The 26,064-nt window shown below is 35.5% G+C and overlaps 1 protein-coding gene across 1 annotated transcript in view; it reads left to right on the top strand.

Annotated features, from left to right (window-relative positions):
* Nucleotides 1–810: 810 nt before the first annotated feature.
* LOC106075951 (RNA-binding protein 42-like) overlaps nucleotides 811–26,064 on the top strand; it is a 64,841-nt gene continuing 39,587 nt past the window's right edge. The window contains exons 1-6 of the mRNA XM_056010557.1: nucleotides 811–950; nucleotides 6,206–6,609; nucleotides 7,937–8,286; nucleotides 9,617–9,764; nucleotides 11,336–11,602; nucleotides 13,138–13,332. Coding sequence (XP_055866532.1) covers nucleotides 898–950; nucleotides 6,206–6,609; nucleotides 7,937–8,286; nucleotides 9,617–9,764; nucleotides 11,336–11,602; nucleotides 13,138–13,332 — 1,417 coding nt within the window. The 5' untranslated portion in view covers nucleotides 811–897. The remainder of the gene's footprint in view (nucleotides 951–6,205; nucleotides 6,610–7,936; nucleotides 8,287–9,616; nucleotides 9,765–11,335; nucleotides 11,603–13,137; nucleotides 13,333–26,064) is intronic.

Here is a 26,064-nt window from a genome sequence, read left to right as displayed (position 1 = left end):
CTGATTGCGCGGGGCCTAGCCTGTGTGGAAATAAGGATAATATGTGAAAATTAAGATGTTGTATTAGAAAAAAAAAAATTCGACTTTACGAAGTACAAAATTGCGATCAAATTAACTTTACTTTATAAAACTTGCAACATATGGCAGTAACTATAAAAGTAAATAAAGTATTGTAGCTTCCGATTAAGGTGAAAATTTTATTACATGAAAGCTGACAATGCCTTTTTTCTTTTATCGCGCGTTAGGATTGGCGTTTTACGCAATGAATGACGCCCAACAAATGACATTTTTGTATATTTTTCAGGCGATTTTTATGAGTCTTTAGGAGATTTTAATAAATTCAGGAGATTACATGGAATTTTTCATATATATTTTGCAATTTAATAATTACACCTACAATTAGCGTGGGGCCTATGAAAGCGCGGGGCCCACTGCGACCGCATAGGTTGCAATGGCCTAGGACCGGCCCTGGTCTGGGCATTTGTGCTCTATGTGGAGAGGGGCATTATTTATTCATTTGCTAGTGAGATTCAAGTGAGAGTAGCCTGGTGAACAATGAAAAAGTAATATTTAAAGAAAATAAACGTATAAAATATAAAAAGAATTCATAAAATATGTAAAATCTTTTTTTCCATCTACGTTCTACTTAAAAAAAAATATTTTCATCTACTTTAGAGTTTATTTTAAGTTTTAATAATGAAATACAACTTTGTAGCTAACTCAATAAAGTGATAAAATTAAAGGGAAACAAATTTAAAAATACTATCATAGCTCCCTTTTAATTTTTTTTTTTTTTTGCTGGACCATAATTTTTAGGAAAAACATTGCTATTGTTAACCATTTCCGTTATCGAAATTAGGTTTGTTGGTATCAACTCTCAGCACAAAACAAGCAAAAATGGATTTGATAAGCAAGGAACGTTTGCGGGAAATGAAAGAAGAAATGGAGAGGTAATTCAAACTAATATTCAAAGAGAGTTATTCCTATTTAAGAATAATAAACTAATCGGCTACTAAATGCGTTATTTAAGTTGCGAACTACTTGACTTGTCCAAATGCAAAAAAAAAGTTTCACTCAACTCACAGAGTCACACTGTGACTGACTAGTCACCCTACTGGGCCTACTCACAGTCTCTAATCTATCGTGTGTCAGTCACTGAGCTCACTTTCTAGACTCTACTAGTAACTGACAGTGACAGTCCTCAGACTAGACTATCACTAGATCTAGAATAGATATCATCAGACACTCGCTAACTCACTGCCTCAGACTCAGTCATAGTATCATAAGTCTGAGTCTGGACGCAGAGTGCCAGAGTATTACTAGTATTATTACTAGTATTAGTATTACTAGTAGTAGTAGAGTATTACTTATTTACTAGTAAAAAAAAACTAGTATTAGTCTTATCTTATCTTATATAATACAGACGTTACTTCAAAAAAGAAGATGATTACGTCCTACGCGTCATGCATTTAGTCATGCATATTAACCAATGACTTAAATTCTGCCAAGTCACTGGTTTTCCTGGCTAGCTCAGGCAACCCATTCCATGCTCTAATAGCACTAGGGAAGAAGGAGTATTTGTACAAATTTGTCCTAGCATATGGGACGAGGAATGTGCCTTTATCTTTGTGTCTTTCAGAGTATTTTATTAAATTTTGTTTTTGTATTTGAAGATTATGGTTCAGTGTTTTATGTATGATTGCTACTTTACTTTTGAGCCTTCTGTCCTGAAGGCTTTCTAAATTTAGTGATTTTACTAAAGGTGTTACTCTAGTCAAATGTGAATATTCGTTTGTTATGAATCTCACTGCTCTATTTTGTGTCTGTTCCAGTTTCTTAATGTTTTCTTGAGTTGAGGGGTCCCAAACGGAGGATGCATATTCTATTATTGGCCTAACCAAGGTTAAGTAACATTTTAGTTTTATGTTCTTATTTGATTTATAGAAATTTCTTTTAATAAATCCTAATGCTTTGTTTGATTTTTTTGTAGTTTCATCAATATGTGGATTCCATGATAGTTTTTCATTTATTATAACACCTAGGTATTTTGCGTTTTTAGTCTGTGATACTGGTTTGCCATGAATAAGATAAGTGGAATTAATTTGTTTTAGTTTTTTTGTTACTCTTAACAGCTGACATTTTTCTGGGTGGAAAGACATGCTCCAATTTGATTCCCATTTCTGTAATTCATCTAATTCTCTTTGTAAAATATCTGTGTCTTGTGTTGTTTTTATTGTTCTATATATTATGCAATCGTCTGCAAATAATCTGACTTTTGTTCCTGAACTAATGCAATTTGGTAAATCATTTATGTAAATTAAAAATAGTAGTGGACCCAAGACTGTACCTTGAGGTACACCTGAGTTTACTGTTATCGGTGTTGATTTAGAGCCATTTATTATTACAGTTTGTTCTCTCCCTATCAGAAAGTCTTTAATCCACTGATGCAGTGGACCATTAATGCCGAAATATTTTAATTTTTTAAGCAAACTATGGTGGTGAACTTTGTCAAAAGCCTTAGAAAAATCTAGTAAGATAGCATCTATTTGTTCACTATTATCTAAACCTTTTGAAAAATCATCAATTAGTCCTATTAGTTGTGTTTCACATGATCTATATTTCCTAAAGCCATGTTGGTATGGTGTGAGGACATTATGTTTGTCTAAGTGGTTTATGATGTTGCTACATATTATGTGTTCTAGGATTTTACATGTGATGCTGGTAAGTGATACTGGTCTGTAGTTCCCTGGGTCAGATTTTTCTCCTTTTTTAAATAGGGGGGTGACATTAGCTTCTTTCCAGTCCTTTGGTACTCTGCCCTGGTTAAGTGAAGCCTGAAAGAGTATTTTGAACACTGGGGCTAGCTCATTACTTAGTTCTTTGAGTAATCTAGCTGGAATACCATCAGGTCCAGAAGCTTTATTTGGTTTGGTGTTGGCTAATAGTTTCTGAATTCCATTTTCTTGTACTACTATATCTTCTATGTTGTCTACTTGGTTCAAATTCAGTAATATGTCTTTGTCTCCTGGGGCTGAGAATGCTGATGCAAAGTATTTGTTTAGAATGTTTGCTTTAGTTTCATTATCATTATGTATTATGTTATGTTCATCTTTTAATGGCGCTACGCCTGTTGTTTCCATTTTCTTAGACTTAATGTATGACCATAGGTTTTTGTTGTTATCTTTAGATATTACATTGTTTATGTATTCACTCTGCAGCTGTCTGCTTACTTTTTGGGTTAAGTGTTTAATTTTTATATACTTTTTGTAAACTCTTTCTGCATTAGTTTCTTTAAATTTTCTATAGAGGTTTTCCTTCTGTTTACAAAGCTTCTTTAGTCTATTATTAAACCAGCATTTATTTATTTTGTTTGATGTGTATTTAGTTGGTATATGATTTTCTATTATGCTTTTAAGATGGTTTTTAATGAAATTCCAGAGGTCATCGACTGGTTGGTTAATGTCTTTTTCTAATAAGAATGTTTGTTGAAAGTTTAGTGCAGCTTGGTGTAGTTGTGTTAGGTTACATTTATTCCAGAGTAAGATTTTTCTTTTGAGTTTTGTATTGGCTACTGCTTTTATCTGACTGTGTATTTTTATGATCTCATGGTCTGATAGACCAGGGATAATTTCATAATCAACTACTAATCCAGGTCTGTTGGTTAAGAAGAGATCTAATGTGTTGTTTAATCTAGTTGGCTTTTTAATGATTTGATCTAAACTTAGGTTGTGTAAAGTTTCTATGAAAAGCTCATTTATGTCCTTAAGGTTTTGGTGTTTATCTATGGTTAGTGTTTTCCAATTTATATCAGGTAGGTTGAAATCACCCATAATCCAAAAAACTGCATTTTTATTTGTCTCTTTAAGTGTAGTAATCTGATTACATAGTTCCTGCATGTATTCTAAACTAGAATTTGGTGGTCTGTAAATGCTGCCTATTATTAGGGATGTTGAGGTGGTATTAATTTTACAAAATGTTGATTCTACATTTTTTGAGTTAGGTAAGGTAATTTCTTCTGCTATAAGAGTGTTTTTTATTGCTAAAAGAACTCCTCCATGATTATCAGCCCTATCTTTTCTAAAAATTTCATAATTACTATTGAAAATTTCTGCATTATAAATTTCAGGATGCAGCCAAGTTTCTGTTCCTGCAATTATGTCTGGTTTCTCACATTCTAATAAAATTTCTAAGTCTGCTGTTTTGTTCCTAATGCTTTGAAAATTTATAACTAAGGTTTTAAGGTATTTTGGTATTACTTCTTTAGTAGGTTTGTTTAGTGAGGCTGTTGTATTAATTTTAGTAGATTTAGGTTTAACAGGAGTGGATCTGGCTAGTGGTTGGTGAGTTTGGTTCGGGATGGTGTTTAGGATGTTGTATGGGTTAGAAGTGTCCGCATCAAAGGAATCAAACAGTCCTGATGTAAACTGAGGTAACCCACACGGTACACAGTGCCATGATGCGTCTTTGTTGCCTAAGGCATAATACACAGGTGTATTCATATGGAGACATGATGCATGGTACCATTCATCGCACGTGTCACATTGAATGGCTTTCTGTTTCAGGGTGCATATTTTTTTGCAGATGTTGCATCTATCTTTAGATCTAGGCCCTGGATTTGACTCTACATCTCCTGCCATTAATATTAACAGTGATAGGTATTTATTTCTGCTGTGTCTGATTGAGAACTTCCATTTGTGATGGGTAATCTTCAATTAGTCAATTCAGACTAATCACTAAATCAGACTCAAATTTAATATATATATGTTTATTTAGTAGACAGATTTATTTAGTTACAAGACATTTTGATCTAGACTACAATGTAGATAAATTCTAAATTTTGCAATAGATTTAGATGTAGATTTAATTCTAGATCTAGAAACTAGAGTCTACAATATCTACTCACTAGTAGACTCACTACTGGTCTAATGTGACTAGATCTATGTTACGTATAGATTTACTATAGATTCTGTTGTATGATACAGTTACTAGATCTATTAATCTGACACATTGTTTTTGCTATTTTTGAGGGGGGGAGCACCACTTGTAATAGTTCAAATCTAAAAACTAATTTTTTTATAGTCGTACATTCTTAAAATCTCTCTTGACTCTTACAAACTAGTCATAAATTTTATACATATCTAGATTTAGTAGGGAATATATATGAATATCCAGTTTGACAATATTGACAATATACACTAAAAGAACAGTAGACAAATGTCCAACAGTATCAAATTTATTCATCAATAATGAGTAGAAGCAGAGAATTTCTTTTTGAGAAATATTTTGTTAAATTAAATTAGAAAATAATTTGTGACCTCTCTGAGTGGGCTTGTAACGAAAGTTAGATGAAATCATTCTGGTGGCATTATTGTGTGTTGAGCATGGTCTGTTAATGTTAAGGTTACAGTATTTGCTTCAAAAACTCTTGTTCTAATTTTTTTTTTCTTTTAAAATATTTTTACCTAGACTATTTTGAATTTAAAATTTGGTTTAAAAATAATAATAATAGCTCACAGACATAAAGTGAATTATGAAATTCACTGCAACTTTACTGGAAGACATTTTTTTAAACATTAAAAAAAAAATAGAATAGTTTCTTGTTTGGAATTCATCTGCCTGGTTATGTGCGCTAGACTGAGGTTTGATCATCTTGATGGTCCTGGGTTTACACTCTACCATCTACCGTTCCTGGTCATTCTATGGGGGTGTTTGGGCTAGGTCTAGAATGTAGATTTTCTTCAACTCTTAAGGAACATCTGAAAACATATAAATTAAACATTTTGCAAAACAAACAAATAGCTAAAGTTTAATATAATATGTGTTTGAAAACAAATAGGACCAGCCTTCACATTCATTCTACAAATACCCCTGCAAAAACTGCCCACCATGGGAATTGACATGCTTGATTGGACACGCAATGGCAAACTTTTCTTTCTGTGTGAAATAGTGACTCATAATAATAGTAACATTTGGAGGTCCATATTTTTTAAAGGTATTCTGATAGTAAACATTACCCTTCTGAGGTAAACATTGAATAATCTAACACAAAGTTTTAAGAGAAATTTAAAAAATTTTGAAGATCAAAAGAGTCTGAATTCAGAACACTTGTGTAATATAATTATTTACTGGTATTACATTTGTTTTCTGTACTGGTATTTTACCCAATTTTCAATTCTGTAATTATAATAATGTTTTGGATTCACAGGTTTGAGATGGAGATTCAAGGACCAGGGGGCCAGTCCGCTCCATCTCAAGGTTTCATACTAGGGGCCAACACATACGACAGAGTCCAGGCTCAGTTAACCTCCCTTCGCCAAGAAACTACACGACTTCAGCAACAGAGAACTCAAGAGGAGCATGAACCAAATACAGACTCATTCAGGGATGAAGATTTCAGGATTCGCAATGAGGATTTCAAACATGGCCAAAAAAGAAAGTTTCACAATGACGAGGAGGAAGAAAATGAGTTTCATGACATTGATGAAAGACCAGGGCGGCCTCAAGGGCCGTTAATAGCACCTCCGCCCCCACCACCTCCTCCGGTGCAAACAAACAGACTTCCCCCAAGGCAGGGGCCTCCACTTTTAGGAGACATGGCTTTAGTTAATAGTAAGAATTTTTTTTCGTATTTTAAAAGCTAACGAATTTAAAAAAAAAAAAAAAAGAGCTATCTAAATTTATTGTCACCAAACATGTGCCTGCTACACAAAAAATGACTACAAAGCATATATATGCACAACTGGACTAAATTGGCCATATGGTAAGAAATTAGGACTGTCTTCTTGGTTGTCTGGGTTCAAACCTTTTTGCTATCAATCCAGTCCAGTCTTTTCATAAGGAATGTCTGAAACTGATAATTTCATACACTTGTATTAGTTAAACAAAAATGTTATGGTTAAGGTAAATGTATATTTAAAATGTTCACTTGGGTAATGAAGTAAAATAAATATTTTGAAACCTTACTTTGCCAATTAGCTGTCAAGTGATCAAATATCTTATGTATTATTTATTTTATGGTATAGATCTTATTATAGGCGACAAGTTTGAGTTAATTTTAAGTTAAAAAAAAACATATTAGCACTTGTCAGTTTACAGTTTTAACTAAAAATTGTAATTGTTACTACTTTTGGTTTTAATTTAACCCCCTGGACAGCAGCTAACAATTTCAAACTTCACCATAGCTATTCAAATTTATTAAATCTATCTACATCTAGAATTAAAAACTTAAATCTGTGCTAATGTTTTTTATCAGGAATGTCATCGTACTTGTCACAGTTTGCCCCCATATTACTCTTCTGAAATGGCTCTGCAGTTGTCTTCAGAGTTTAATCGCAGGCTAACATGCAAACCCCGGTCCAGTCCCTTGCCCACAGGATGAAAATGTACACTTTGCTCTCACAGCAAGGAAACACTATCAGTCATTGATGTCAATATGCTGTATTACAGCTAGTAACTGATAACAAGATATAGGATACATAAATGGCCATCAATAAATGAAAAGAGAGTTATGCTTTCCTAGTTAAAACTACTATTTTCCTAATTTCTCTCTCAAAAAAACTTTGTGGACTCATTTTATACTTCTATCTCTTTCCATGACAATTGGGAAATTCTGATGGCTTTGATAACATAAAACTCCTTCTAATCATGGTCAGTTTTTACTATATCAAAAACAAGACTCTGGCCCCAAAACCCTCTTATAGAAGAAAAACAATATGGAGAACTGATTGATCTGGAAACCCCTGCACGGTTCATCTCAGATATAAGATTACTGATCTGAACCCACTAACATGTCAAATGAGAGCGAAGAAGAAGAAATGGTCAGTTTCCTTCTTTAGGAAATACTGTATGACTCATGGTGTGGATCTAAAAATTAATTGCAATCCCAACTTGTAAAAATACATATTTTTACATGTTTCATCTATTTTTTGTCTGACAGTGTTTGCTCCACCACCTCCCCCACCTCCTGAGCCTGAGGAAGTAGAAGAGTCCACATTGTCTTTCAAGCCTTATGGGCCAGGTGAGGGGCCCCCTGTGGTAAGGCCTGCTTTCATGCCTCCTCAGCTGCGACACAGATTACCGCCACCGGGAAACCGGCCACCTTTTCCTAGGCCTCCAATGCGAATGGGTGGACCTGGCCCTTTTATGGGCCCACCAAGACCTATGATGGGTGGGCCTGGTCCAATGGCTCCACAAAGACCTCCAATGGGAATGCAAGGTCCAATGGCACCTCCAAGACCACCTGGAATGGAAGGTGGGGGCATGCCCTTTATGGCACCAGCTATGGAAGTAAGTAGGCTTGAAATTTAGTTTTGTTTTTCTTTCTTAGTATTAAAGTATATTTTACAAATATTTGGCCCCAGCTATGGAAGTAAGTAGGCTTTAAATGTAGCTTTTTTTTTTCTTTCTTAGTATTAAAGTATATTTTTAAAATATTTGCTTATTCAAGTTATCTAAAGTTAATATAATGTTAAAGTTAATTGTTTAGTTTAAAAAATGTATTTAACTTCTGTGTTCTCTTTTCATGTGGACGGGTTCAGATAACTGCACTGTGGTTTCCAGATCAGGCAGCTCTCTATCAATTTTTTTCTAATGGGTGTAAGGGGTCAGTTCAAGTCTCTCGATAAAGTCTCCCTATTTGAAGTACTTGGTCAGCATTTTCTGGAGATAAACACATTTTTTCAGAGATCCAATTTTCGGCGTCTGAAACATGTTTTCTCATTCTGTATTGTCATGATCAAAGGCCAAAAGTTTTTCATTGATCATCTAGATAGCTTGTAACATTCATCTTTTTCTGAAGTTGGGGTAAAACTGGTCCATTTTTAGGTTATATCTATTAACTTAATTTTGATGTATCTTACTTTTTTTAAAAGACAGTTCCATTTATCAATATGTAGACATTGTTGATGTTTTAAATAACTATAAGATGCTAAAACTTTTTGCTGTGGTTTCTTCAACCTGTGAATTTTTTTAAGAACATAAGATTTCTGTTAAATAAATAAAACTTATGATTAACTCTGACCGGTGCAACTACTGAGTTGCTACAAAACATTTTTTTTTAAAGTTGAAAGCTTCTGAATTATATTTTTTTTACTAGGATGCGTCCCCTGTGCTCCTTTACTTAGATTTAGATCTTCCATGCCGTACAGCGCACAGGGTGGCAAGCTTTCTCTCTAGGGAGATCAATCCTAGGTGACTTCCTCAGCCTCTTCCCATCTGGTGTCCATGGATTTTACATTATACATGGATGACTTTCATCTTTTTGCTTTCCATGTTTGTGCTGACTTTGGTCCACGAGTTTCACCTAGCCTTAGGATATGTCTAGCGAAATTCATATGACCTTTGATAACCATTTCTCTCAATGACAGCTACAAACTAAAAGCTATCCTATCGATCCATCTTTAGTTTTAATCTTTTTTCAGCTCTTTCTTTTGTTTAACTTGATAGAATTTTTCTTGATTCTTGATCCTTGCTTATTGTTCTATCAATTCAACTTAATAAAATAATGATTTACTATTAGCTTTTGAAAGTGTACACTTTTTAAAAAAAATATCTAGTGTATGTAATAAAAATATAAACACTATTTAGTCTCAAACTTCTTTCTCAATGATGAATTCAGGTCATGGCCAAACCGACAGTCACAGAACCACCTAAAGTTGTCTACTCAGCGGCACCGGTCATTACAGTGGACATCAAAAAAGATAAGAAAAAGAAGAAGAAGAAGAGGCTTGGATCTGAAGCAGAGGAAGATGGAGAGAAGAAATCAGGTGAATGATTAGTCTACCATTAACAGAAACTGTACAGTTATTACTAAATGATTCAGTAACTTTCAAACTTCTCTTCTTCGTCACCTTAGAAGTTATTGTTTTTGAGGTTATTGGTTGGTCTTCCATTCATGGAAATTCTAAAATCATTACGAAATTATAATTGAATGATGTGCAACCTTGCTCTCTGCTTTATCTCTTGACTAGGATTTTACTGACTATCACCAGCTTTATTCTCACAGGCATATAATAGAAAGTTGCCTGGTCGTGCGGTATGCACACTGGACTGTCATTCAGACTTGTCGATGGTGCCGGGTTCATACCCTGCCCACTGCCATCGCCCCGTCGTCCTGTGGGAAGTTCGGAGCAGGATGAAGGAACGTTAGAAATTTTTACAAAACATTTTTTTTTAATGCTATGCTGGCCAGACAAGGGGGAACTGTGACAAGAGTAAAGCAACTGCACAATGAAGTATATATCCTACATGGACACTGAAGATATATTTTACAATAAAGGGTTGAATAAAGCAAAGCAAATTGCTATATATATTTTTTTTAATGGGCAATTTTTTAGTTCAAATATAGACATGCGTTTGACTTCACATATTACATATTAGAAATTTGATTTATTTTTAAATCAGGATAAATATATTAACAAGGTGGGTCTGTTCTTCTAAAACAGTGATGCCCAAAGAACCGGCTTGTGACATGGTTGCATCCGGCCCGCCGAAAAGTCATCACAAAAAGAAATAAATTCTCCCCTCTTCAAAAAAAGTTGAAAATATATCTTTACCTTTGTTAGGGCCCTCGGTTTTTCTCAGATGGATTGGTACCATGACCTTTAACGAGTGTGAGTTTGTGAAATGGAACTCTGAATGTAGACTCTACCCGGAAAAGGGAATGGATCTTTTTTGTGGAACATGATAATAAGCCAGCATGTTTTGTTTGTAAAGAAAGTCTGGATGTTTAAAAAAACAACAACATATACAGTGGCATTATAAAACAAATATGAAGGCCTTCTTGGTTTGAGCCGCGTATAAAAGATTGGTTAAACTAAGCCTAGAGATTTGACCAAAAAGAGACAAGAAAATAGTTGGTGGTAAAGGTAGCTACATTGCTGCTCTCATTTTAAGTAGAAATGAAGCAACATTTTTAGACGCGTAAAAAATGATAGAATTTAACTATCCCATTAATTAATGTAAGAACTGGATCCAATAGTTTCAAATGGTTTCAGGTGAATTTTGGTTTCATATTTTGCCATTTTGTTGATGTGGCCTGCAACACACGTGTCTCAAGTAAAAATGGCCCGCAGGTCAAATTAGGTTGAGCATCACTGTTCTAAAAGAAATTGGGCTGTATTTAAAATAGTCTCCTTCACTTTACCCTTAGACTGTTGGACTGTAAAGCACCACACTTGATCTGTCTTTTGCCTTGACTAGATTCTCTTTCAATGACAGGGCCATTCATTTTTCCCTGGAAGGTCTTTTGAAATATTAGAACCAATAAAAATTGTCATTAAGTATTTTACTTCTCACATTGTTATTATTCAATTATACTTCTGTATTATTTATTTAGTTAACCAGAGCCAGCTAACGAAAGAGTCCACTGCTGGCCCAACTGCTGCAGCTGCGGTTGAGGATAAATCCGTCGCGGATATGGAGATCGTCCCAGAGAGCACTCTTGTTGGTGGTATCATGGCTGCCACGCCGGCCTCTGCAGCTCCTGTGTCAACTGGTGCACCTGTACCAGGCAAAAAGGAGAAAAAGAAAAAAGAAAAAAAATTTATACGCCTCGCAGCAAATACGGTTTGGGAGGATCCAACTTTAGCGGAATGGGCACAAGGTAAAGTAGGAACTAGCTGGCAGCCACTGAATATTGACTGTTTTCTTGACGCTATTTAAGTGACTAAATGTATGTAGTAATACAATGTAGAAAGCCACTTAACTCATTTTATTCAGTTTACTGACTACCAACTTATAAACATTTAAGGGATTGTGTTGTAATTCCAAACATGGAAAGTTAATGATTAAGATCTATTAAAGATTTGACGACACTGTCAAATATTTTTTAAAAGACCTACCTTTATTTAATCCATCATTGAAATACAACATAATGTTCTGTTCCACTCAGTCACGACACCCAATTAGGAGAAAGTACGAAATATTCTGTTATGTCAAACCTACTAGACCCTAATTGAAGGGTTCTTAAGTTTAGTTCCAATGTTAAACTATTTAGTTGAATTATTATTATTTTTTGTTTGGTGGTGTAGACAATACTAGATGCTCTCTAATAAAACTTGACAGCCAAACACATAAGATAGCTGACACATTCAGATATTTAGGGTTAAATTCAAGAGATAGAGGCTCTCTAATAAAACTTGACAGCCAAACACATAAGATAGTTGACACATTCAGATATTTAGGGTTAAATTCAAGAGATAGAGGGTCTTTGCATGAGGTAACAACACACCTCAGACCAGCATCTTTCATTGTTTGAGAGAGTTTGGTAGTGTACTATCAGCATCAACATTTAAGTTGTGCTCATCTCTGATAGTTTCATCTCTTTTATTTGGTCCCAAATGTTGAATGTTAAAGAAACAATTCAAGCCTTGAAATGCAAATGTTATAAAAAGATTCTTAGGTAAAAGAAACAAGAACCAGGTTTGTCATGCAAAAAAAATGTCACTTTTTGCGAGAGAAAAAAAAAGAGAGGTGTTTGTCAGTCTGTAAAGCCACGTAGACTGGGTTGGTCCAGACACATTGTTAACTCTAATTAAATGACCAAAATGTTGCTTCTAGGTGCTCTGGAGGAAAAGGCTGAGATAGAAAAGCTGATTAGTCAATGTTAAGGAGTGAACTGGCTTGAGTAGAAACTTTCTGATAAGAAGGAGAGAAGAACTTTCTCCTCACATTCACAGTAAACATGGAGAGAGAACTGTCAGATTATGCAACAAGTTTATTAAAGAAAATAAAAAGTATAGTATCCCTTTCAGATCTTGTGATCAATAGGGCAGATGATGTGTAGGTCATCTTTTTCTCTATAGAGGTTGTCATGTGGCCAGCACAATGACCAACTGGCTTTACTTTCCCCAACTAATGTCAGGTAACCGTTAGAGTTGGCTGGACTCAGGAGTATCCTAGAAATCTTGAAATTCAAAATCCCAGTCCTCACCAAAATATAAAACCGTGATCTTTTGGTTCAGAAGCCAAGCTCTTAAAAACTTTTCAGATTATGTCCTCAACCAAGAGTAGCTCACCACTTTGTCTAGATCTTGTGCCCCTGTTTTGTTTTGGGTATATTTTTCTTTAAGATTTAAGTTGTTTTAGAGCAGATTTGCTCATTAAATATATAAAAAAATTATGATTTATATACTCTAGATGACTTCAGGATGTTCTGTGGTGACCTTGGCAATGAAGTTACAGACGAGACTTTGGTTCGAGCCTTCAACAAATATCCCAGCTTTCTGAAAGCCAAAGTTGTCAGAGACAGACGCACCAACAAAACGAAAGGCTATGGCTTTGTCAGTTTTAAAGATCCGCTTGACTTCACAAGAGCAATGAGAGAGATGAATGGTGAGTAGTCATCAATTTGATTCTTGTTCATTTGAACCTTGTTGAAATTCTTTTTTTCCTTGTCTTATCCACAGTCTATATGATTATATGTTTTGAGGTTCAATATTTTATTTCATGTTCTAGAAATTCTCTCCTTGTTTAAAGTTACAAAAGCTTTCTTATGAAACCAAGGAACTGAATCCATTTGTTCATAGTGTAGCAGTAGGAAGACCTAGTTTTCTACTTATGTTTATAGAGCTTTTTTCACAAAAAAATAACTTAGCTCCCTGGTCGAGCGATTTGCGAGCTGGAATATTATTCAGGTATATTGATAGTCCCCGGGTTGAAACCCTGCCCACTCCCATCTCCCGTCATCCTGCGGGAGGTTTGAACTAGAAAGTAAATTATCTTCAACTCTGAAGGAACATCAGAAATATGTAAAACATTTTACAAAACATTTTTACAAACTTTCCTGATTGTTGCCATTTTAGAGAGAGATTTACTTAATTTATTTTTTTCTAACCTAGATTAATAATCGTCTTCTATTTGAGATACTTCAATTCAATAAAACATAAAGAAACTAGACCAGATACACAAAAAGAGCTGTAAGGTTTATAACCATTGAATATTGACATTTTCTCATTAATCATAGGACTCAGTGACAAAACCTTATTGACTCAAACACATTTATTATGTAGACTTTGAGACCACTAGACATTGGTTGGATGTTTTATTTGATTGTTTCTGACTTTATTGATTCTTTTACGAGTGATATACCCAATCAGATTTATTCTGTTGCAATTTAATTGTAATAATAATAAAAGAAATTTTATTATCACAAAGGATTCTTTAATTTGCATAAAACCTTTATAATTGGATACACTGTACAATCATTTTTAAGCTTTTTACAAATATAGTGGATATCAGTGTTTCTCAAACGTTTTTCTGTGATGCCTCCATAGATGGAAAAAAAAGTATTTTCACTCCCCTTAACAACAAGAGGGTCTGTGAGAGAACTTTGAGTTACTCTAGTGTAGAGATTCTCAAAATTTTTTGACCCGGGGACCCCTTTATATAGTCAAATCTTTACTACAGACCAGTGGCGTAGCTAGGGTAATTGATGCCCTGTGCAGTGGTTCCTCATTATGCCCTCCAAAAAAAAAGTTTTAAAACAACGAAAAGTTTATAATTTTGAAATAAAGTGTTTTCGTTATTTAAGCATTGCTATTTTGCAAAGAATCGATTTTACAAAAAAAATAAAATAATACAAGTGAATCTCACATGGTTTTTCGCCGGCAAACTATAGATAATTTTATTGAAATCAGTTTTTTTCCACTAGGTCTAGTTCAATTGACGAAATTGCAAAATTAGTAAATTGTAAATTCGTCATCATTGATTTTAAGTATTTCTTCATCAAAGTATGTTTGTGAAAACTTGCAAGTAGCCACACTTACCACAATAGTAAAAAATATGCGAATCAAGGTATTAAACTCTAAAGCTCAATAGATTCTTGTTTTGGAAGTTCAGAGACTTCTGGAGAAACTGACAATTACCTGAAGCCCCCAGACAAAATTCGCTTTTGTCTTTGTCGCTTGGAGAACCTTCGAGATTGATTTCCATCTGAGGATTCAATGAAGAGTACTAAAATTCATATTTATCATGACGTTGTTCTTATGGGGGTTATCATTTCATGAACAATACGTCCAAGGAAGATATTTCCATCAGGAGCTCTTTCTTGTGTGGTGATAGAAAATCTATCTTCATCTTTTTTTGCCTTTTGAGGTTCTGCATGACAATGTAACATAAAATTTGTATCTTGATTTTAGATGTTAGGTGTACTGTGGAAAATAATCAAGAAATATTTGCTTTTTAAACTTTCTGTATGATTTTTTATTTGTTTTCTTGAGCACTTATATTACAATAAATTCATTTTTATTTTGTTGGGACATGTACATATTCGGTCTCTCAGGAATGGATCGTATTTAGTAATTTCACTCCAGGATATTTCTTTGATTTTGTACTGCCAAATCTTCTTCAACTCGTTTGCAATGCCCACGGAGTGCCAGATTCTGATTTAACAGAAAACGAATGATGTCCAAATTCTCTACAGATAATCTCTCCACATTTTCCCCTCTTGTTTATTTAAATCTTGAGCCTTGCTGTCATTATTGTTGCCTAGTCACAAACAAACTTCCTTGTTTATGGTAATTTCCATAAGCTTCTCCTGCATTAGTTTGGATTAATCTGTGATTCCAATCTGACTTTCTCCACCTGATTAAAGGTGCAATACCCAGTCGGTAATATTAAATGAAAAAATGTGTCAAATCTTTGGTTTATCTCATCTTTGAATTGTACGTAATAAACATTTTAAATGATTGTGAAGGGTTAGTTGATTATTTTTCAAATTATCCGATCTGATAAACTGTCTTTTATTGAAGAAGTGATTTTAATTGCATATAATTTTCATCTTTCATCTAATGGTTATCTCAAGATTCGCAGACCACAGTTTGAGGAGCACTGCCCTTGTGAAGTCCAAGATAGGGTTTAAAATGTAATTTTAAAAAAAAAGAACTTAAAGACATAATTCTAACAAACTTTTTGCACTGTTTTTTTTTTTTTTTTTTTGCGTAAATATTTTCAGTATGTTTGGAATACAAGTTTGTTTAATGAATGTTAATTCAAGTTAGTCTGACATATAGTAGTAGTAGTAAAGAGCATTTCTGGTAATTTTTCTAACAGCTTTGATCTTTGCAATCATAAACTAAAGGTTAATGAAAAAGTTGTAATTAAACACCCTAGTGACGTCATCAGTTGTTGTTTTTTTTTTAAATATGTTTTTGAGTGAGATAAACAAATGAATTATGGATGGATACTTGATTGTGAGATTTAATAGTCAGTCAGTCAGTCAGTCAGTCATGTATTTGAACATCTCGGGGGTCGATTATTGTTGCAGCAATCAGTTAATTGGGAAAATGGATTGGGAAAAAAATGTCTTCAGCTTTGAACATCGTTTGTAGGCACAGTGGCTGTGTAATGAAGGGCTTGGCTTCCGAACCAGGGGTCCTGGGTTCAAATCCTTGTGAAGATTATTTTTTTTTAATCTCAGGATCTTTAGGGCGCCTCCGAGTCCATTCAGCTTCAATGACATTAGTTGGGGACTAGTAAAGGTGGTTTATCGTTGTGCTGGCCACATTGCATCCTCGTTAGCAGTAGTCCACAGAAGCAGTTGTCCTTTACACCATCTGCCCCATTGACAGCAAGGTCTGAAAGAGGAACTTCACTTGGACATCATTACTTATAAGACAAACAACACTTGATCAAAGTGAGCGCTGTGGTCACCAGAGGCGCTGTGGTCACCAGAGGCGCTGTGGTCACCAGAGGCGTAGCATCCATGGTGCGAAAGGGTTCAATGAACCATGATGAATAGGGGGCCCACAAAGGTACTTTAAAAAATTGAAAACAAACGTTTTCGACTGTAAAAATGTCAATGTATCAATCCTTAGATAATTTACTTTGTCTTATTATAGTGCTAACAGAGATAGAGCCAAGAAAAAAAAAAGCTCATAACAAATGAATGTAAACGCGATGATTACCATTGAGACCGATTTCTGCTTTAGACTTAGACAGATTTCTTATCTGCTTGAGACTGATTTCTGCTTGAGACCGATTTTTGCTTGAGACCGATTTCTGCATGGAACGTCGAGGGTGGACCTAAGTCTAAGTAAGCGTCTAAGAAGTGCATTGAATGTAATGACTCCATTACTTCTAGAAAGTAGTACCGACAAAAGAATGTTTTGTTTTGAAATGTACCGATGCTTACTTGATGGCGAGATTTGTTTTTATTTTACTCAGTGTAGGGAAGTGGGGGCCCACAAACGTATACTTGAACCCGGGCCCACGACTACCTTGCTACGCCACTGGAGATCACATTACATAATGGGAATTCATTGTAAACCCAGAAGCCTGAAATAGATCATTCGTCATTTTTGTCCCTCAATACCCAAAACATTTCTTTTGATTTCTCCAGACGTTTTAATACAATACACCCAGACCTTTTTTTCAACGAATATTTTTTTACCTACAGCAGATTAAGGTCTACTTTCGTTTTCAAACTCTCCATTCCTGTTTATTTCGTACACATTTATATTCTGTCTGCCTAACAATGATTTATTTCCCTTGTGATTTTAATTTTATTTTCAATAATAACTTAGTGAGTGATTTTCTGACATAATTTTTCTGCGCATCCAAAACGGCCAGACCTTTAACTGGTTTCTATGCGTCGTCAGAATGGCCTAAATGTGTAGCCTACGTAGATCTGACCAGGTTGTTAACATCTGCTAGACTCCAGCCTATTTACTTTTTCGGAAGGGAGGAGTGTGGAGGAAAATGCTTTTTCCCCCCCTAGAGTTTTTTTTTTATGATGCTCTGAGTAGCTCTATATGATTGCAGATGTAGACCTAGATCTCAGTAGTACCGACTGGTATGATGGTATCTATTATATGTTTCGGCACCACATATCTATGAAAAATGTTTAGTACTAACATTTTTGCAAAATAAAAAAGGATTTATTTATATATGTTTATTTTTGCCCCCTTTGATTAAAATCTTCAGAAAAATGTCTTCCTTTCATTTACTTTGTAGTGGATGGCTGCCTGGTCGTGCGGTTTACGCGCTGGACTGTCGTTCGGATTTATCGATGGTCGAGGGTTCAAATCCTGCCCGCTCCCATCCCCCGTCGTCCTGCGGGAGGTTTGGACTAGGAAGTAAACTATCTTCAACTCTGAAGGAAATATCCGAAACATGTAAAACATTTTACAGTAAAGTTTACAATCTTATCTCGTAACAAAATAGTCCTAGGACTATGCAGTTACATCTAGACCTTGTAAGCATAAAAAAAAACAAAATACGTATTAAGAATAGATCTACATGCTTGACTAACTATGGCAGTATGTCTCGCTTGACCACTCAGCATACAACAAATACTATCGCGTGGTCGTCCGGTCATGACTCGCGTAGCCTACCAAAGTTCTAGGCTAACCTTACACTGACCAGTGTGTTAGAATCTGTCAGACACACGATCTGTTTACTTTTTGGGACAGGGAGGGGTGTAGATGAAAATGTTACTTTTTTTTCCCTTCTGAAATTGGTTACCCCAATACTTTTAGATCTTAATATAACTGTTCCAGTGAGTATCATAGCTATGGACCAGGCCTTCACTAAACCTAACATCCACTGTAAGAATGAAGCAATACGATTGGTTAGATCTAGATTCGCTTTCAGTATTGTTGAGGCAAGTGACGTATGCCTAACCTAAAAGCTAAATCAAAGAATCATTTTTTAAAAAAAAAAAAAAAGATGTCAAGAATGTACAGTTATTAAATATAAATGTTTCTAAGATTTTTTTTTTTTTTTGTAAAAAGGTAAAATGTTTTACTATTACAACTTTTTACGCAGAATTTAAATATGTCACAAACTCAAATTGGAAAAACCATCGGAGTTTCCCTTTAAGCCTGCCTCTTCTAAGTTAACGAGCTTTATCTTATCTTATCTTATACAGACGTTACTTCAAAAAAAGAAGATGATTACGTCCTACGCGTCATGCATTTAGTCATGCATATTAACCAATGACTTAAATTCTGCCAAGTCACTGGTTTTCCTGGCTAGCTCAGGCAACCCCATTCCATGCTCTAATAGCACTAGGGAAGAAGGAGTATTTGTACAAATTTGTCCTAGCATATGGGACGAGGAATGTGCGTTTTTGTGAGTTTTCTTTGTACAAGATACAAGTGCATACAAAATTTTATTGTCACTCACAATTAGGAGACGCACATTCATTAACGTCTTCCTTCCCATGTTACAATGTGTGCAGTCTGTAATGGCAGAAGATAACAGTAACAGGAGAGTGCTATTTAACCAAGCAGTTGAATTCGAAGAATCTAGATCAGGGGCGTAGATAGGGAATTTTCCATCCTTTGGGAGCCCGGTGCTTGACCTCTTTGGGGGGCTCCAGCATTTTGCGTAATATTTAATTTTTAATGTAAAAAACACTCATTTGGGGGCCCCTTTCAAGTGGGGACCTGGGGGGATTTTCACATTCTCCCCCCCCCCAGCTACGCCACTGATCTAGATCTAGAGTTCCCGGTTTGAAATGAAACTCTTTTTTTATTTCAGCCTTTTTAAATCTCTTTTTTTTTTTAATTTTTGTTCTAAGTGCCGAGTATTTCAATCCGAGTATTCTGACCTATATATCATGTACATCTAATGGAGCCACATAAAGTGTTTAACTGAGGCGCAGAAGTTGAAATGATAGCAGAAGTTAGATAGCAGATGGCAATTGTCTCCCCTTTTATGTCGTCGACGCTCGAGAATGTTCCGGAAAAAGGAGGGGGGAAGAAATAAAATCTTTAAAATATTGCACATGTATTGATTTGTCTGTTGTCAGCAAGTAGATCCGACTCAAACTGAAATTCAGGTTTATATTTTTTTTTTTTGGAAAGTGAATATCTTAAACACGTTGTTTATTCTTGTACGACTTAACTTCCTTTGTCAAAAATGGTCTACTTCCTACGCATGCGCATTTCTTAGTTATTCAAGTTGTTATCGGATTTGACTAGCATTTCAATACGATTTGTTTTTACGTATTTATAGGGTTAGAGTGCAGCGGTTCTCAACGTTTTATGCTCGGCGACCCCTTTTTACAATCCCTCACTCTACCGCGACCCCCCCTCCCCCCACACTCACACACACATACAGCAATAGAAGAATAGACAATAACAATCCATATTTTCGATGGTCTTAGGTGACCCCTCGCAAATCGTCAATCGACCCCCAAGGGGGTCGCGATCCACAGGTTGAGAACCCCTGGGTTAGAGTTTTCAAAACATGACGCGTTATTGTCTTCTTGCTTTGGAAACTTTTGGGTATTTTTTTTTTAACTTAAGATGCCAAAGTTGTCTTGCTGAGTCAGAGTCATAAAAACTTTTGGTTGTTCATTTAGTAGTTGATTCCTCTGTACCACAAAATGTCTTTAAGTCCTAGATGCTCACCATTGTACACTAGCTAGTCAAGGACTCAACTAATTGTACACTAGCTAGTCAAGGACTCAACTAATTGTACACTAGCTAGTCAAGGACTCAACTAATTGTACACTAGCTAGTCAAGAACTCAACTAATTTTACACTAGCTAGTCAAGGACTCAACTAATTGTAAACTAGCTAGTCAAGGACTCAACTAATTGTACACTAGCTAGTCAAGAACTCAACTAATTGTACACTAGCTAGTCAAGGACTCAACTAATTGTACACTAGCTAGTCAAGGACTCAACTAATTGTGCACTAGCGTCATCCTATTAGTTTCATTTTGTGGATCATTCTGACATATAGATTTTTTTGTGTTCTTTTTCTTCAGAGTTATCTTACATGCAGGACAACTCTAATCTAAACTTGTCTTTCTTCAGAGTTATCTTACATGCAGGACAACTCTAATCTAAACCTTTCTTCAGAGTTATCTTACATGCAGGACAACTTTATCTAAACCTGTCTTTCTTCAGAGTTATCTTACATGCAGGACAACTCTATCTAAACCTGTCTTTCGTCAGAGCCCTCTTATGAATTCAGCACACCTGTATCTCAACCTGTCAGTTATTTGAACATCTTCGGCACTTGATTTTGATTTTAAATTCTACACAACTATATCCCTACCAACTTATGCGGCTGCAGTGGGCCCCGCTCTTTCATAGGCCCTGCGCTATTTATAGTTGTAAATTTTTAAATTAAACCATTAATACTTATAACAGGGTTTCCGTTTTTTTTACATGTTCCAGTAAATCTCCAGAAAAATAGACAAAAATTGTCTTTTTGGGGTGTCATTCAATATGGAAAACGCCAATTTAAAAAAAAAGCATTGTCAGCTTTTATTTAATAAATATGTATTGGCGAATTTTAAGTTACATTGCTTTATTTACTTAAGTAGTCACTGGCATATAAATATAGATCAAAATCTTTCTAAATTTATTTTGAAAAAAATCAAAAGCGATATTTTTTTTTAATTTGATCACGATTTTGTAATTAGTAAACTATAATTAAAATGCGAAGACGAATGTAGTTTCTAATACCAAATCTTAATTTTCACTTATCATTAATATCCCTACCCAGACTGGACCCCGCGCGATCCGTTTCGCGTAGGGCCCCGCATTTGTTAGGGCCGGCCTTGCCTACCAGTTAGTTCTTTGAGTATCCCTGGGTCTATAATGATGTACTTTATTTGATTTAAATCGCATCTCTAATCTCAATCTTGTCCTGTTCACATGTCTAGAGATCTTAAACCATCTAGGTTATTCTAGAACTCATGCTCTTTTAGTGGATCTCGAGGTGTCCTAACACTAGAACGCAGAACATCCTTCCTTTAGTTTGCTTACATTATATGTCGACTGAATATCGACCTCCGAAGATAATACATATATCGTATGTTATAATAACGGAAAACTTTTACAGTGTTTTCTTCATTATATAATGTTACTATGTCTAAGTCATTGACATGAAGCTAATGACAGAATTTAAACCTTTCGTCTTGGGCCTCGGGAGACTCTAAAATGTCTCAGAGTGCAATAACGGTAAAATGACAGAAATACATTTTAAAAATTTATTTTGTTTTTAATATTTCTTTATTTTTTTTCTTGGGTCGAATATTTCTCTTCATGCTTTTATATTTTCCTATTACAATCAAATAAAGAAAAATAATTGGAAAAATAAAGTATAAATTTGTAAAAAATTATTTTCATCCTCGGGTTGTCTCCCTTTAAAAAAAAAAAAAAATTGGACTAGTTTTGTAGTGTTGAAGTCTGCAACTTTTTAAATCAAACCCTTCCGTTGCACATACTACGGTACAATGTTATCACTATGTGAGATCATTGAGTTCCCTCGATTTTATTTGCAGAGTGTTAGCGCTCAAATACCAGGCACTGCCGTTGACTTCGGTAAATAAATGTGGCAGTCCAGTTTCAAGTCAACCAAAGGGGGTGTGACTATAGTTCTGATACCCTTATCCCGACACAAACTTTTGAGTTGTGCACGAATACCGCTCTCATCCTGAATACAAGAGGGCACGACATGGCCTAAATTGCACTAAAATGTGCTGATGTACCAAAAACCTAAAATATCAAATATGATTACTAGGCTCTCTTCCTGAATACGAGGCTCTCTTCCTGAATACGAGGCTGCCATCCTAGAATTTCACTGCTAGTTTGATGCAATGTCACAAAGTATTGTAACCCTATTCGCGACGCGATAGGGTTAACTGTGTGTGATCAGCTGACATATGTGACACAGGCCAGTAATACGAATTTAGGAAATTTAGGCACCGGATATTTAGGCACCGCGTATTTACGGATATTTAGGCACCGGATATTTAGGCACCCTGAAATTTAGGCACCCGGATATTTAGGCACCCGGAAATTTAGGCACCCGGATAATTAGGCACCCGGATATTTAGGCACCCGGAAATTTAGGCACCCGGATAATTAGGCACCGGATAATTAGGCACTTTTTGACAAGGCGGAAAATTAGGCACCGGATAATTAGGCACTCTTTAATTAGCGACCTTAATTTTGAAAGTAGTTTTAAAATGTTAACGTATATGTTATCCTTAGGCTATGGGCTATCGGTGACGTTATAAAAAATAGCAACTATAACGATTCTAGCTAAAGAAAAGTTGAAACAAAATGGGAAAAAATGACAATCATGAGAATGTGTGGAAACAAAAGACTCCTGAGTATATAATATAGACATCACAGGATTCAGGGGAGGGTTGGTAGAGATGATACTCCGCTCATTGCTTCCGTCCATCACCAACCACTAAGGTTGACTGGTGAGTTTTTTTAAATTGATGATTATGCAAATTGTGTAAATATTTAGTTGCTAATGTAAATACTTAGGATTAAAAAGTATTATAAAATATTTTTATTATGTCGGGGAGTGTTGGTGATAAATATAATCGCAATCGCCCTCTGCTTGTGGAAAAGGGAGGGGTCGTACTCTTAAAATGGGATGGGCGGGGCGAGGGGGGGGGGGCGCACACACTCTCACTTAAATTAGAGGATTTCTCGCAGGTAGATGTAAACTTAGTCGTAAAAGTTACGTAGTGAATCTGAAAGCTACACATTGGACTAAAGGGTATGGAAACACAAACGTGTTCAAATGGAAGTCTGGGGATTATATTTTAGAGGCTTTCCAAAAACTTTGGTAGACACATTTCTGTTAAAACCATCATAATAATAAGAACAGTAATAAAATAATAATATATATATAAGGGAAATGAAGATAGTTAAATTTCATTGGCAGTTTTGAAAGTTAGGGAAACTAGTGTTTTTTTTGTGTTTTTTTTAATATGTGTGTGTGTGTGTGTGTGTTTAATAATGTGTGTATGAAACCTTTTTTAGTCGTTGTTTTTTTTTTTTTTTCATTCTGAAGAAAAAAATAATTGTATAAGGTAGGCCTACTGAGCATAAAAGGAATGGGGGAATCATACCTTCTCGAAAATTGTAGTAAATATATTTGGTTTATGATAGAGAAGAGAACATATTTAATTCCTATAAGTAACGCGCGCAAATCCACCCTGCTCATTTCAATTCCCACTATAAGAAGACAATTTTCTCCAGACTTCCATTTTAGCAGTTATGTTCAATGCTGTACACTGCCCTGTACTCCAGTGTGTAGCCTTGAGACTCATTGCGTCATTTTCACGACCTAGTTCAACATCTACCCGCCACAAATCCTCTCCTTTAGTGGGAGTGCGTAAAGGGGAAAGAGCTAAGGTCAGGAAGCAATGAGAAGAGAATCAACTCTACCTCCCCGCCCCTGAATACTGTGAGGTCTATATTTTATAATGACTATTAATCCGGAGTCATTTTTTCCACACATTCTCACGATTGTCATTTTTTCCTCGTTTTGACAGTTTTTCTTTTATATCATGAAAATTCAGTTAGAATCGTTATAGTTGCTATTTTTTTTTTGATAACGTCACCAATAGCCCATAGCATAAGGATAACATATACGTTAACATTTTAAAACTACTTTCAAAATTAAGTCGCTAATTAAAGAGTGCCTAATTATCCGGTGCCTAATTTTCCGCCTTGTCAAAAAGTGCCCAATTATCCGGTGCCTAAGTTTCCAGGTGCCTAATTATCCGGGTGCCTAAATTTCCGGGTGCCTAAATATCCGGTGCCTATTTATCCGGTGCCTAATTATCCGGTGCCTAAATTTCCAGATACCCAGTAATACAGTTTGGCGTGCTATATTGAAAGGCAAGGGACAGTACTGGCATGAACTTTGCACGTGAATAGGACCCGGGTTATTGTCATCTGATCATAAGCCTGCGTGGACCAGAGACACATTGTTCGTAAGGCAGTGCAATTTAGGACAGGACAGCGAGTATACCGGGACTGTTAGTCTGCCATGAAGTCGGTCCTGTTGGAGTCCTGAAGTGAATGTACAAGTCCAGAAGAGATAGAGACAGTAGAGTTTATTAGTTTAGTACGGTGATGTACAGTATAGCATTTTTAGTGTTGATGTATTGACAATTGTGTCCTATTGGCTGTTTTAATTGACCATTATTAAAGTACCAGATTATTTGGAGCTCTTGTTGTCAGGTTCTTGTGTTCATGTGTTGATGTGTTTAGTAGTGTTTTACAGAACGCCTGATTAGGAGAGAGAGAGAAGAACGTAACAGTAGAGTAAAACTCTTCTCCATCAAAAGCTTGGATTTTAATTGCTGGGTCTCACTCTTTATCACATCTCGTACAATGATGTAAATGTGAAGCGCTGAAGATTTCGTTTCAATACCAAGAGTTTCCAAGAGTTACTTAGTTTCCAAGAGTTACTTAGTTTCCAAGAGTTACTTAGTTTCCAAGAGTTACTTAGTTTCCAAGAGTTTCCAAGAGTTACTTAGTTTCCAAGAGTTACGTAGTTTCCAAGAGTTACTTAGTTTCCAAGAGTTACGTAGTTTCCAAGAGTTACTTATTTCCAAGAGTGACTTAGTTTCCAAGAGTTACTTAGTTTCCAAGAGTTACTTAGTTTCCAAGAGTTTCAAAGAGTTACTTAGTTTCCAAGAGTTTCCAAGAGTTACTTAGTTTCCAAGAGTTACTTAGTTTCCAAGAGTTTCCAAGAGTTACTTAGTTTCCAAGAGTTACTTAGTTTCCAAGAGTTACTTAGTTCCAAGAGTTACTTAGTTTCCAAGAGTTACTTAGTTTCCAAGAGTTTCCAAGAGTTACTTAGTTTCCAAGAGTTACTTAGTTTCCAAGAGTTACTTAGTTTCCAAGAGTTACTTAGTTTCCAAGAGTTACTTAGTTTCCAAGAGTTACTTAGTTTCCAAGAGTTACGTTCCAAGAGTTACTTAGTTTCCAAGAATTACTTATTTCCAAGAGTTACTTAGTTTCCAAGAGTTACTTAGTTTCCAAGAGTTACTTAGTTTCCAAGAGTTTCCAAGAGTTACTTAGTTTCCAAGAGTTTCCAATCCTGACAAGGACTTCCCATTAAGTCTTCCTCTAACTAAGACGCGGACATTTGAGTCAGTGATGAGTCGAAATGATTGTCTTCTTAGGTTCGGATACACTATTCCATCTAGCTTTGACCCTGTTGTCACTGCTAGTTTCTTACTCTAAGCTCTCTCTCTCTCTCTCTCTCTCTCTCTCAGACACACACACACACACACACACACTGAATAAATATATCTATGATCTGTCATTATGGAATATTTCGT

The sequence above is a fragment of the Biomphalaria glabrata genome, chromosome 14, assembly GCF_947242115.1.
Source record: "Biomphalaria glabrata chromosome 14, xgBioGlab47.1, whole genome shotgun sequence".
Classification (NCBI taxonomy): domain Eukaryota; kingdom Metazoa; phylum Mollusca; class Gastropoda; family Planorbidae; genus Biomphalaria; species Biomphalaria glabrata.
Note: the sequence above shows the minus strand (reverse complement) of the source record. Positions and strands in the feature narration are given on the sequence as shown.